Genomic DNA, 13,920 nt, shown 5'->3' on the forward strand with positions numbered 1-13,920 from the left:
CCAGGACTGCGAGCTGGAGAGGAGCTGCTCCGGCCGGCCTTCCCGAAGCCTGCTGGGCGCCCCAGGTGGTTTCAGTTTCCACACGTGATTATTGTTACTGTTTTGCACATGCCTGTTAGGGTCGCCACGCACCCTTTTCACGTACACATCCTGGGCTCCGGGGGGCGGTGCTGAGCACACACACGTTCTTTGTTAATCTGTGGGCTCTCCTGAGTCTGTCCTCACCCAGGGGTCCCGGTTCAGGTCCCCGTCCTCCAGGCCTGCCCTGTGCCTGGTGTCATCTCTTTCTCCTGGGTGCCTGCCATCCCCTACTGTCCTTGCCTGAGGGGCCGCCGGGCGGCCCCGACGCCAGAAGTTCAGATGGTGGACTCGGCCCCTCGGGCGGGGGGGGGGGGGGAGGGCCCAGCGGACGCTGCTCTGGCGGCGTCTCCCGGCCTCTGCGGCCGCCGGCCGCTCATCGGGAAGGTGCTTGTAGTTCCCTTTCTGGACGTGGCTCAGAGCCTGCAGCCCAGTAAGCCTCGCAGGCTCTGGTCTGACCGGCCAGGTCCGCCGCAGCCGCGTTTCCAGGTCTCTTCATAGCAGGGCTTTTTTTTTCTTTTTTAAATAAAGGGAATCTAATGCAGATCAATTAACTAATCAACTGCCACAGTCAGGCGGTCTCCCTGGGGCGAGATCTGCACACAGACCTGTGAGCCGGTGTTTTCCACGAGCCACAAGGTGGAAACAATGTGTTGACTACCTGTTTTTTGAGCAGTTTTGAAGTAAATGTATTTAAAATGAAGGTCAAATCCCGAGACACTGTCCCCTTCTCCACGGAGGGGCCGCAGTTCCTCCCTGCCCTGCCTTCCCTGCCGCACACTGGAGCCCTGGGCCCGCCACCCCCTCCTGCGGGCTGTCCTGGCGCCCCGTCCCCACGGGCCCGCCCCCCTGTGCACAGATGTCTCGAGACCCAGTGGCACGCCTTCCCTCTCGTTTTGGGCTTGGACACTCACCGTCTCGGTGTTCGGGACCCTCCCGCCTTGTGGACTGCTCCTGTGGGAACCACTTTCTCCCTCCTGGTTGTGTCCCCAGGAGGCACTGGGAGCAGAGAGGAAGGTGCCAACTGCTCTGACTGTGTGGCCCCCAAGCCCCCACTCCCGAGTCCAGGCCACACGCTGTCGTCCCTTCTCTGGAAAAGATCCTCAGTGCCTGTCACCCAGTCTCCTTGTCAACCCTGTGATTAGACAGTGTGCCTCCATGATTAGGGGGAGAAAATAGCTCAGAGCCACCGCCCCCAGGTTTCCAGGGCCGAGCTCAGGCTCCGGTGGGCTGGGGGTCAGGACCCTTACCGCTGGTATCCCACCTGCCAGTGAAGGTGGTGGAGGGTGCTTGTCCTCTGGTCGTCATCTCTTGCTGACCCCTTGTCCCCTCCGCAGAAATTGAAGCCATCAAGCTGGCGGAGCAGAAGCGCAAGGCGGAGCGGAGGCGGCGGGCCACGGTGGTGGTGGGGGACCTGCAGCCCCTGAGGGACGCCCTCCCCGAGCTGCTGGAGCTGGAGGCCGGCAGTCGGCGTCTCCCTGCCAGACGGTGAGTGTCATGTCCAGCTGCCTGGTGGATGCTGATGCGTGGAGGCCCGTCTCGACTCAGATACCCTTGCCCCGGGTCCAGCCGTGGGGCAGGGGCTGGGGTCTCCTCCGGGGATGGGGGTCTCAGGCCGGAGCTGCTCAGCAGGGTGCTGTGCCCGGCTGTCCCTGCCCGCCCCCCACCCCTGGCACGTGGCCTGCCTCCGCTGCCTCCCTCCTGGAGCCAGACTTTCTCCCGGGGCTGTCCTACCTCCCGTGGATCCGGGAGCTCCAGGAGAGCCGCCCCCTGGTGCTCCCAGGCTGCCGTTTCCTGGGCAGGACAAGGCCGCCGGCCTCGGAGGGAGGTACCGGTGCAGGTGTGACCACAGCCGCGGCTCTAGAGCGAATGGGGAGTTGAGGCCTTTCCGTCCCTCATCATTCCTGCATCGTCTCTAACTTTGCCTTTTTGAAATAATTCTTTCTCCAGCTGAATTCCCCTCTGATGAGAAGGGGTCTGGGCCCCCGGCCCCCTTTCACAGCTGGAGGTGGGGTGGTGGGTGCCATGCTCAGGGCCACTTGCTGCAGAGCCAGGGGCTGGGCCCCAGGCTGGGGGCTGCCGGGATGGAAGTGCCCGGAGCGCTGGGTGCAGACGAGGAGTGGCCACCAGAGCTGAGATTTGGCCACAGAACCGGAGCCTGAGATGCACATTCCATTCCTGCTTCTTGAACAAAAATGTGACCCGGTCAAGTACTCCTCCCCGGCTTCGAGCTTTCTCATCTGAAAAATGTGCGCGGGCCCCCAGAGGGGAGAGGGCCGCGTAAGAGGAGGGGCGTGCGACGGGGGCCTCCCGCCCGTCGGCCAGGGTCACCACGCCCCCCGTGTGTGTCTTGGCGCTGGGGAGCTGTTTGCTTAAAGAAATGTTGTTTTGGAGCCGTTGTCGCTGCAGAGAAGCGGCAGAGGTGACACTGGGGGCCCCAGCGCCGCGGCCCACAGCCTCCCGTCAGCAGCCTCCCATCAGCAGGCTCTTATTCCAGTGTGGGGCGTTCGTCACGCTCGGAACAGTGTTGATTCATAAGTAATAAGCTTAAAGTAATGCTTAATTTAAGCTCATAGTTTATTCAGATCTCCTCCATTTTTACTTGGTGTCGTTTCCTGTTCCGGGACCTCACCCAGGATCCCACGTGACACCAGGTCATCATGTCCCCTTGGGTCTTCTCTGGGTTGTGACGGTTCCTCCGACTTTCTTGTTTTCAACGACCTTGACAGTTGTGAGGGGTCAGTCAGGCGTTTTCCAGGACGCCCCTCCGTGAGGACCGCAGAGGAGAGGGCCCTTCTCATCACGGCCCGTCCAGGGCAGCCATCAGCACGACTTTCCCCGTGACCTTCACTGCGGCCGCTGACCTTGGTCACCCGGCACGGGGGTGTCTGTGGGGTCTCTCTGCCACACGGCTGCCCCTCCACTGTCCCCCAGAAGGGGGTCGCCGCGCACACCGGCACCCGAGGAGGGGGTCCACCCCCTCCCTGAGGACAGAGCAGTGGCCGGACCGACGTGGGTTCTCCTGGGAGCAGATTCGCTCGTCTCCCGGTGTGCTCGCCAGTCGCTCGTTTACAGCAGGTGGACTTGGGGGTTTTTCCTTTATACTCTGGGCCATGATCCAACCCGACTAAGTTTTGTCACTGCACCCGCTCCAGCTCTGACCACTGTGAGCTCCCTTGGTCGCCCCAGTCCCTCTGACTCCCCCGTGGGGCTGTGTGGTTTGTTGCTGAGCACGGCCTGCCTCTCGGCACCGGGTGCTCCAGGCTCGTTTTGGGCATTTCTCGCTCCTGTCCCCGAAGTGGCGTCTCTCCGGGAAGCTGGGTCTTTCCACTGGACTTGGTGTCAGGAACCAGGACCTGGGTGTTGGCGTGGTGACTGCCACTGGGGAGTCGTTTCTGGGCCCTCTCAGCTGACAGCAGGGACATACGTGTGTGTCTCTTGACCCGATGTGTTCTTGTGAAGTTGGGGACCACCCTCATGTCTACCGCCGGCTGCAGGTTGGGGCCCCCAGGCTGCTACTAGCTTTGGTGACTCTCACAAGCTGGTTTGCGCACGGCTGTCGTCTGTTATGGGGAGAGGAGACAGGCTGAAGTTGGCCAAGAGGGGAGACCAGGGGTGGGGACCGCAGGAGAGTTCCAGACGTGGAGCTTCCAGCTTTCCCTCCCCATGGAGGCCAGACGGTGGTCTTGCCCAGCACCAGCCTGCAGCAAGGTGAGGGACTGTGCTGGAAGGGGACGCCCACCCAGCTCAGTCCCTCGTGGACACATGGGCATGGCTGGCAAACTTTATCTTTGGCCCCTTCACTCGATTCTTGAGACGGCTGGGAGCCGCATTTCACAGAGTTGAGGTCCCTAGTCATCGCTCTCAAGTCTTTCAGCTCCTAGCACAGGCCCAGGCCCTGCGGGTTTGCTGCCTTCCCTCATGGGCCAGGATTCCCTGGAGCTCATGCCGGGGGTGCCCTGGAAAGCAGCAGGTCACAGCTGGCAGGTGTTTCTCTTACCACTGCCCCCCAGGCTTGTACTAAAAGTCAGAGTTGGGCAGGATGTGTGGTGGCACCCAGATCCTGAGGGCAAGGCCTGGGTCCCCTGTCACCATCTGGGACACCCTGACTGAGGCCCTGGGCCTCCCCGAGCCCACCCCCGTCTGTGGGTGGCCTTGCAGGGTGGCGGGTGAGAGCCCCAGGCCGCAGGTGGGCCCGGGGTGTCCCCAGGCTCCACCAGGTGGGCGCTGCGCAGCGCTGAGGCCGGCCCGAGAACCGCCCGGCGCTCCCGGGACCAGAGCCGCTGCCCAGGGCCGTGCTTATCAGCAAGGGACCAGCTTCTCTGGGAAGTTGCTCCTCTGGCTGAAGGTAGCGGCTGAGGGCAGAGAGCCTGACACGGGGGTGCAGGTCTTAACGGCAGCAGGGTTTGCCCGCCAGTGCTGCTTGGTTTCGGGGCCCCCCGTCCCCCTAGGGGTGGGTGAGCCATATGGGCCCAGTCACCCCCAGAGCTGGGCACACCTGGGCGCTCGGTGTGGCTGGCAGAAGCCTGGCAGGAAAGCACTGGCCTGCTTTACATTCGGGGAAACTAAGGCTTCGGGGTTCCTCCCGGGTCAGCCAGCATCTGGAGCTGCCGCCCTGGTACTGGTGGGGCTGGGGCCCTCTTGCAGCCCGAGGACCAGTGTGGGCGCTTGGCAGTGGCTGTGTGCACATCAGTCCCTCAGGCAGGTCTCTATCCGCTGTCCACCCCATCGGCCCCGTGGCCAGAGCCAGGCCTGGACGCTGTGAATGAGCTGGGGCTCCCTGGGGGGGGCTTCAGAGCTGGCGGCAGGACATCAGGGGTGCAAGCCCCTGCCCCCGGGCTGCTGGTTTGGGTGCTGGGGGGTCAGTTCTGTTCCCCTGGTGGCCTTGGGGAACCACCCCACCTGTCTTTGTCCACAGTGCCAGGTAACTCCTGGAAGATTCCTCTGGAGGGGGTAGTTGTGCCTCCCTCTGAGCTGCCTACCACGCCCTGGACGTGCCCTGAGGCTTGGGTGAGGGTCCTGCCCTGCCTTGCCTCCCACTGTGCCCCACCTGCCCCTCGGCCCCAAGGGGACCCCTGGGTGTGCTCGCACTGGGGGGCGGTGGGCTCCCCTGTCGGAGCAGGAAGGGGTCCTGGGGGCCTTTCACGGGGGTGGGGATCCAAGGTTCCCGCTCCTCCCACTGGAAGGCTGTGCTGGACCCAGGCCTCGCAGCACACGGCTGCCTCCTGGGGGTGCTGGCTGGAAGGAGGGGGTCCTGAGCCCAATTCAGCTAGGGTGGGGCTCCTCAGAACTCTGGGTGGTCGGTGGGGGACCTGCTCCCTGGTGGCCACAGGGAGAGGGGTCAGCGGTGGGAGGAGCAGGGCCGCAGTGTCCTGGCCCGAGGCTGAGCCTGGAGGGGGTCCCGTACTGGGGGCCTGGAGCAGGATGGGAGCACCCCAGAGCAGCCAGGGTAGGGCTGGGGTGGGCAGGGCACGTCTTTCGTTCATAATTTACAGAGAAGCATGAGTAAGAGATGAGGGCTCCTGGTCTGGAGGCTAGGTTTAGGTGCCGTCCCAGGACTCAGATGCTTTCTGCCGCCCCAGCTGGGTCCCTTTCCTGCCACGTGGCGCCCGTGTCTCTGCGCGTCCGCACACGCTCCCAGAGTCACTCACGGGGTAGAGGGCCTGGTGTGGCCCCGTGGCCCCGAGTCTAGCGCGCTGGCGGGAGGTTCCAGGTGAAGCGCGTGCTGTGCCAACTCACCTCTCTGTCCACAGCAGGGCTGCCAGCAGGCCTCGGCCAGCCGAGTTGAGCCGGATGAACGCAGCACAGAGGCTGCAGCTCCTGTGAGTATGGTGCTGCCGCTGCCCCCGCACATCCCTGCCCCGGACGGTCAGGCCTCTGGCCGCTTACCCCAGCCCCAGTCCACGTGGGGCCGGCTCTGGGCACAGTCTTGTGGTTGTGGTGAGGGGAGCAGCTGCTCCTGGCTGTCGGAGGCCCAGGTCTTTGCTGGGGGCTGGTATGGGCACTTGGGGACCCTGCTGTCCTGGGCATCTTGGGGGTGTAGACACGTGGCTTGGGCAGTCGGTCATCAAGTGGGGTCCAAAACCTCCCCATTATAGCCAAGAACTCTGGAGCCCAGTGTGATTTGGCCTTGTCCTTGGTCACACACCTGCACAGGCAGAGCCCGGGCCCGGCCCCCCACCCCACCTCGCCAGCCCTGGCCAGGGCTGTCCCCACCACGACAGGCCCGCGTGGGTTTCTGACCAGGTTGTCTGAGTTTCAGTGGCAGAGGTGGTGTTCCCCAGGGGCCTCTGGCGAGGCCACCTGTGGCCATGCTGGGCCGTGGGGCCTACTGGACGTGAGCTGGCCCCAGCGCTTCTGAAAGGTGGCGTGACCACGCCTGCTCCAGGTGGGGGCCGGCAGGGGTCAGGATGGGCACAGAGTGTTGGCACTGCCGTGGACTCTGGGGGCTTGGGACCTCCTGCAGGAGATGGGCCCACTGAAGCCCGCCTGTTGCTCATCACCGCAGCGCCCTGGGGAGCAGGGCTGGTCGCGTGGTGCCGGGCTCACGCCCCTGGTTCCTGCTCCTGCCGTGGCCGCGTCTGTTCTGGCTGCACTGGAGGGAGGCACGTCTTATGTAAGGTCTCGTGTGTGCGGGCGCCTGCCGGCTGCTGCCGTTCGTGGCAGCTCCGTGTCCGTTCAGGGACGGGATGGGGCCTGTGTGACTGTGACGAGCCTGCAGGGCAGCCAGTCCCCTCCAGCCCAAAGCCCTGAAGCCTGAAGCCCCCAGACCCCCCTTGGCCTGCCCCACCCGAGGCTCTGCTGGCAGAATTTCACAGCCCCGCTGCCTTCCTCACCCCCAGCCTTGCCCTGGCCCAGGACCAGCCCTTTGCTGGGGTCCCTGTGGCGTGGCCAAGTGGGGGCCGGTCCCGGGGGCGCTGAATGCTCTTCCCGGCCCCCTCTGAGGGGTGTGGGTTTGCTGACCTCTGATCTCCATCCTTTCAGAGAGGAAGAAAGGACGCGGTTTCAGGAGCTGCTGGCCAGTCCGGCCTACAGAGCCAGCCCCCTGCTGGCCATCGGGCGGCAGCTGGCCCAGCAGATGCAGCTGGACGGCAGCCAGCCCTGACCCAGCCCTGGGGCGTGCGTGAGCTCCGAGGACGCACAGAGGGCCGATTGCACCACCCGCCCTGCGCCACCAGGCCCCTCGTGACAGTGGCTGTGGTCCTCGGCGCATCTGGGCCCCGTGAGTGGGGGAGGGGAGCAGTTTGCACGGCAGCATTGTGACAGCCTGTTTTGCAATGAAACAAGCGCTGGGAAAACGGCAGGATGTGTGTGGGGCTGGAAGCGGGCCGCCCAGGCGGCAGTGCGGCCCCGTGGCCTGCCTCCTTCACGCTTTTCTGTTTTGTCTGTTTGTCGACAGCGACTGCACATTTATTATATATTATTTTAAGAGAGAATCTTGGCTTCCTGGTCCTCCAGGGACTCCAGGGCGTGGCTGGACCACCTCCTGGTGACGCCCTCTGTCAGGGCCCCTGACTTCCCCCCGCACCCCAGGACCTTCTCTGTGGCCACGTGGCGGCCGTGCCAGAGCGGAGGACGGGGATGTGAGGTGTGAGCCGGCTCTGCTGTCCCTGCTGGTGAACCTCGGGCCCCGCCCCGGAGTGTGGCTGGAGAAGCCACAGATGTGTGGGGACCGCACCCCAGAAGAGCCCTGCTGCCCAGACGGGCACGGGCCGGGGCTGAGAGCAGGAGTGCAGGTTGGAGGGCTTTGCTGGGAGCTTCTGGCTCACCCCGCGCAGGCTGCCCTGTCTGAGTGGAGGGACCTCCGCGTTTGTATATCTGTTTTTTAATCTTTGTAGAATGAACTTGGATTACTTGGTAATAAATTTAAGTGACGGTGAAACAGCTCGGTGTTTTCTATGCATTTTAAACAGTTTGCTCTCCTGCTCTGCAGGGCGTGTGGTGCAGGCTCTGAGGGGCTGGCTCTGTCTGGGCGGGTGCCCCCCCACCCCCAGGCACTCCGGGGGTCCGTCACTGGGGCATAAGGCCCACAGGCCCAGGCTGGGGAGTGAGGAGGGGGCAGGGGAGTGGGGGCTGGGGGACGAGCCCTCTAAGGGGGTCACAGGCAGAGGGAGGGTCAGCCTGGGCAGTGGTGTCATCCAGCTGAGGGAGCAGCAGGTTAGAGGGGAGCGTGAGGGGCTCTGCACGGTGGAGACGGGAGGGCCCCGCGCCACCTGGAGTCCTTAGCACCTGTGGGGCCCGGCGGGGGTCCCTGGTGCCCAGGGAGAGGGCCATCGGATCGGTCTGAGGACTGAGGGCAGGGGCCCCCGTGCCTGCCCGCCTGCCTCTGCCCCCCCCCCAGCTGCCTTTGCGTCCCTCTTTCTCTCTCCTGGGGGAGGAAGCTGAACTTCGCACCCAGGTGGTGCTGACTGCGTGACTGACTGAATGAATGAACGAGGCAGGAAACAACGGGGCCTGGGCGGGCCCAGACGATGGAGCCCAGGGCCCGGCAGGGCTGGCCTCGGGCCTGCACACGGTGTGCAGGGGAGGGGGGCTGCTCTGGGGCCCGGCAGATGCCTCCTTCCCCTCTGTGTGAGCTGCAGGCGGGGTTCTGCGCGGTGAGGGAGGGAGGGCCCGGTGCTGAGGGCTGGCCGTGTGGGGGCCGGCCGCAGGTATCTGGATTGCTGCACAGGTGACCCTGCCCGTCTGCTCCTGTCTTTGTCCAGACTGTCCTGCATGGGGCTCCCACACCGTCTTCCTGGTACCCGACCCAGGTCCTGAAGCCTCAGCGGGTCTGACCGTGTTTGTGCTCTGGGCATTGGGCATCACCAGGTTTGTCTGGGGCGGGGATGGGGACGCGACTCCCAGGGCCAGGCAGGCCCGGACAGCTGCTCCTGTCGGCATCCAGTGCCGCGCGAAGCCAGGTTTGTACAAACTCCAAACGTGCTGCTTTTGGAATGTTCCTCGTGCAGTGATAATGCCAGTGCCGCGGCCTGGCTGAGGTCATCATGCCGAGATGTTGGGGCCCAGCCCCTCCACGCCTCCAGCGGGTTCTCAGGGTCCTCCTGGGTCCAGGAGAGCAGCTGGTGGGCGGAGGCCACACAGCCATGGCTTCCAGGCCCTTCTCTGATGTCACGATCCTGGGGTAGCTGGTCCCCTGCTCCTGGACCTGGGGCCATGGGTCTGCATGGAAAGTCCCTTATTTTAAAGCCAAAGACTGTTTTTCTTCTAAAGGCGTTCAGACAACGTAGGCTACAATGAAGATCACAGGCATGCTCCTGACACCGGCTTGTGCTTCTGGAGTCTCCCTCGAGGTCCCCGGGAGAAAACGCGGTCACTTCTGCTTCTGGACCCTGATGTCTCCCCCGGTGCCGCAGAGGCTGCCGGGCCGTGGGGTCCCCGTGTGGCCCCTGCTGGGCCTGTAGCCCGTCCCCCCTGTCCCCGCAGCCCCCGCCGCCTGAAGAGGCCCCGGGGCCCCTGGCTGGGACCCTCTGCAGAGGGACACTAAGGCCCGGAGACGGGGCGCTCCCCCAGCCGGCCTGGGGGGGGTCGGGCACACTTCCTGCTGCGTCCTTGGGAACACAGAGCTGCTGGCCGCCCCGTGACCCCCACTTACACACTAGACCTCCACCCTCAGTACAGGGCAGCTCGGGGTCTGGGGTGCCCTGACAGCAGCCCCCTCCGCCGCGCCCTTGCCTGCCTTCAGTGTCTGGTTTCTAGCCCAGCGGTAATTACTCCCACCTCGGCGTCTCTGCCAGGTGGGGGAGCAGATCCTAATTACATAACGATGTTTAATTAGAGAATTGGGCACAGGTTGGCCCTCGGCTGCAGGCCTCCTGCGGAAGGAGCCGGCCAGGCTTCTCTCCTCTCCTGCAGATGCCCCGGGGTCTGACTGCACCCCCACACCCCAGGCTGGCGTGCCCCTCGCCCTCGTCCTTGTCACCCGGCAGGGCCCGCCTCCAGCTCCGTCTCATTCTGGCTACTGCTTCCGGCCTCATCAATGGCGGTCCTGAGCCACCCCCACCAGATGGAGAAGGGACCCCTCTGGCGGGGCAGGCACAACTGTCCTGGAAGCCCAGTCCGGGCCTGCTGGGGCCCACCGGGGGAGGCCGGGGGACGGTGGCCAGTCTGAGCGAGGCGGGTGTCAGCTCCATGCCAGCGGAACTCACACCTGGAGGCCAGGCTGGAGGCAGCGGCTCTGGGCGGGACCCTTTGGCCCAGACCCCCGACTCTTCCTGGGAGAAGCTTGAAGACTTGACACGGGGGATTCCCGCCGCCTCCCCGCCAGCTTTCCCTTCAGGGATCCTGCCTCCGGGGCACAGGTGTCCTGCTTTCTCTGGTCGTTGGAGTCACTTCACTGTGCTCTGAGTCGCCTGGGACACCTCTTCCTCTGCCGCCGGCGGACACACAGCCACCCTCACTTGACTTGATTTTTACGGGTTGCTTCTTAAACGTTTATTTTTTTTATAGTATGTAAAGTGTTCCATTGTAGGTGTCAAGACTACAGTATGTAATTTAAATCTCTTTTCTTAATAAATGTGCTGGACAGCTAGGACTGGTGGGTTTTATTCTGCTGGAGGATGTGTCTAAAAGCAAGCGTCTGAGTCATATTCGTAGAGGATTGTTAGCGTTTGTCCGCAGAGACTGGGGCCACCCTGCATGCTGGGCAGGCACGGCTGGGGCTATGGGCTGGGAGCCCAGGGGGACCAGGTCTACCCCACAGCCCACGCCCAGGCTGGGGGCCGGCTTGGGCCCTCGGTCTGTGCAGATGGGAAAAGATAATCCCACAGGTAAATGTGGGACTTGAGTAAGTGATGCTGTGTCCAGCGCCAGGTCCCCACCCTCCCTGTGCCTGGGGGCCCCTGGTGCGCTGGGGCCTTGCAGCCTGAACCCCAGACAGGAGTGATTGGGACTAAATGGAGGAGGAAGAGTGGCTCCAGTGGGGCCAGGCTGACGGCCACCTCGCCGGGCTCCTGCGCTCAGAGACCACCAGCTCAGATGGGTGCGGGTGGGGGCTCCGGGGTGCCGACCCCCCACCCCTGGGGACATGTCGGCCGTGGGGTGATGGTGTGAGCGTGTGTGCGCACGTGCGTGTGTGCTTTCAGGAGGGACTCTGCAGGTACGAGGTAGGCGTTTGCTCTCCAGCGTGTCCTAGCAGGACAGGAAGGAGCCCATCTCCTAAGTCCCGAGCGCGCGTTTCGTGAACTCCTTCTTGGCGCCTGTTCGCGGTCACGTGCTTCATTATCACTTTTCCTGCTTGGGGGGCGGGGGTGGGAAGGTGGTGCGATCAGTCTTCACAAGCCGAGCAGGGCTCTGCGTTCCTGGCTCACCACCTGGCGCCTCTGCGCTCGCCTTCTGCTCAGGCGGGAGCCGCCCACAGCCCTTCCCAGCCCCTTCTGGAGCGGAGAGGTGAGCGGCCACCTTTCAAACCCGAGGCTTTTCCCACGGGTCCCTGGGAAGGTTCCCGCCACGCCCGCGAGCCTGGGCCCGATGTGGGGGCATCTCTACCTTCGCTGCCCCCCGCCCGAGGCTGGACCCCACCCTGCTCTCGCTGCCCCCTGATGGAGGAGGTCAGGCCCCTTCTGCTGCAGGGCTTCGTCCTGGTCCTCAGGCCCGACTAGCTGTCCCTTCCAGCCCCCCAACCCTGATCCAGGCCTGGAGGGACCCCGCCCTGGCCACCCCTCGGGTGTCCTGTTGTCCGGTTGATGTCCTGGTCCTGGCACCCCAGAAGGAGCAGATGGATGCACTGGGACCACCACCTGCTCTCCGGGTTGGTCTCCCAGGGTCTCTGACCAGACAGCTCCACCCCCCGCATGCCTGGCCCGGAGCTGCTCCCGCCTCATCATCCTGGCACAAAACCGCCTCGTAAGGAACGTCTCCAGGCTCAGCGTGAAGCCGGCCCAGCCACCCTCCTCCCGGGACAGACCGGACACGTCAACCGCCTCCACCCAGCACTCGGGGGACACGTAGAAGCAGGTCCTAGTGACCGGGTGCCGTCCTGTAGTCTCCCCATCTCTGTGCTGGGCCCCCCACTGTGGTCTGTCCCCAGGCTGTGCCCAGAGCCGGTCCTCCCCCAGCTGGTGGTGGGCCTGCACCCCCCCCCCCGCTCCCCCAGGGAAGCTTCCAGAGTCCAGGTGAGATGCCCTGTGCTGTGCGGTGAGCAGCAGTGCTGCAGACGGTGGCCTGTCCCTCGGCCTGGGCGTGGTGGGGACCGCACGGAGCAGAGCCCGGCTAGCGCACGCGGACCTGTCTGGGGGCAAAGCTCAGCTGTGAGCAGGAAGCCACCCACTGCTGGGAATGTTCGTCGTGGCAGCAGAACCTGGCCCGTCGTGACCGATGCACCTCCTCCCTTTCCCACCAAGGAGCCCGCGGAGGAGAAAAGGAAGCCACTCTGTGCTGAGGTCAGGAGTGGGCGCCATCGGCAAGTCGGGCCAGAAATACTGAGAAGTAAGAATTTTCTGCAAGAAACAGCAAGTCAGACGTGCTCCCGGGGAACAAAGAAGGGCCTCCCTGCGTGGCCCCAGCGGCGCCTCTGTTCCCCGGGGAGGCGGCCCCAGCGGGACGCGCCTGCCTGCAGGGGCCCGTGTCCGAGGTGCCCGGAGAGACACTGACGCACCGCCGGACGCAGACGAGTTCTCCGACACACGCAACGGGGCCGAAAGTGACCTCTCAGTCGCACTGAGGCGCGTGGCCAAAGGAACAGCTGCGCTCACAGTGAGTTGGGTCAAGCAGGAAGCAACACGGCGTGACAGGTGGTCCGGAAAAGAAGCACGGAAGACGCTGCCCAAGGAAGCTTCTAGAAGGCAGTGGAGGAGACCTGAGCATCGTGAGGTTGTCTTTATACACAAGAGAATAGGAAGTGCTTGGACGAAGCATTCCGCTCCAGACCGTGGAGGAGAGGACTATGGCACGGCCCGGAGCCCCAGGAAGCTGTGGGGACCCCTGGAGAGATAAAAAGCGGTGGCTGGTTTGGCAAATAGAAAACCGTAGAGTCATGAGTCCGGGAGCGCGGACGCCCCCGGGGGCTGCTTGGGGCCGAGTCCGCCCCCTGGATGTCGCACCGGGGCACCGTCAGGGAGGTGGCCGGTCCCCGCTCTGCCAGGAGCGGCCGCGGGTCCAGCTGACGGGGCTCTGCCCGGCCTGTCCTCGTCCTCACAGCCGGCCCTCCGCACACGGGGACCAAGACGGCGCTGCAAGTGTCACACCTGGTTGTGTGGCGTCTGTCTGTCGGTGTGAGCCACGTCAGGAGTGTGCTAGCCCCTGCCCCGGCCCCCGGACCCCTGCCCGGCCAGGCGGCCGTGCCTGCTCTCCGAGGCGCTGGGGAGGGCGGGCAGCGGGCGCTGTGTCTCGTCTCCCCTGCCCTTCCCACCAAGGAGAAGGACTCAGACTGGACACGGGGAGCTGGGCTCCCGGGACGGGGCAGGGCTCACGGCAGCCCCAAAGGGGTCAGTCCTTTCCTCCCAGTGATCTGGGAAGAAGGCCAGAGGCCCCGAAGTCCGAGCGTCTGGATGGGCCCACGGTGGGGCCCGAGGGGCAGGAAACACTGTGTGCACCTCGTCCAGGGCTGGTGCCAAGAGGACCCGCTCCAGCCATGCCAGGGTGAGTCTCGGAGCCCCCCTTCCCTGTCCTGACCAGGAGCGCCAACCACAGATGTCACACAGCAGCCCCCAGAACACGGGGCCCCCAACGTTGAAGGAAACCAAGCACCTTCTCTCCTCCCACCCAACCCCAAGAGCCAGGCTGAGCCCTCTCCCGCCAGGAGAAAGCAGGGGTCTCTCTGGGCCTCTGGAGTGGGCCCTGGCTGGGGGCCCCACATGCCCACGTGTGGCTCCTTCCCAGCTGGGCCAGCGACCTCCGAGTGCG

The 13,920-nt window shown here is 64.7% G+C and overlaps 1 protein-coding gene and 1 long non-coding RNA gene across 4 annotated transcripts in view; both read left to right on the forward strand.

Annotated features, from left to right (window-relative positions):
• SLX9 (SLX9 ribosome biogenesis factor) overlaps positions 1-7,960 on the forward strand; it is a 29,017-nt gene extending 21,057 nt beyond the window's left edge. For 2 of the 3 annotated variants that reach the window (XM_072970327.1, XM_072970320.1), the window contains 3 exons: positions 1,416-1,566; positions 5,832-5,900; positions 7,063-7,960. In XM_072970327.1, coding sequence (XP_072826428.1) covers positions 1,416-1,566; positions 5,832-5,900; positions 7,063-7,183 — 341 coding nt within the window. In that variant the 3' untranslated portion in view covers positions 7,184-7,960. The remainder of the gene's footprint in view (positions 1-1,415; positions 1,567-5,831; positions 5,901-7,062) is intronic. The other variant, XM_072970323.1, reaches the window with a different exon arrangement.
• Positions 7,961-8,178: 218 nt separating this feature from the next.
• Positions 8,179-10,609, forward strand: LOC140686169 (uncharacterized). Its single transcript, XR_012059762.1, has 2 exons — positions 8,179-9,870; positions 10,380-10,609. It is a non-coding gene; the product is annotated as an uncharacterized lncRNA (long non-coding RNA).
• Positions 10,610-13,920: the final 3,311 nt, after the last annotated feature.

This window comes from Vicugna pacos, chromosome 1 (assembly GCF_048564905.1).
Source record: "Vicugna pacos chromosome 1, VicPac4, whole genome shotgun sequence".
In the NCBI taxonomy this organism is placed as follows: domain Eukaryota; kingdom Metazoa; phylum Chordata; class Mammalia; order Artiodactyla; family Camelidae; genus Vicugna; species Vicugna pacos.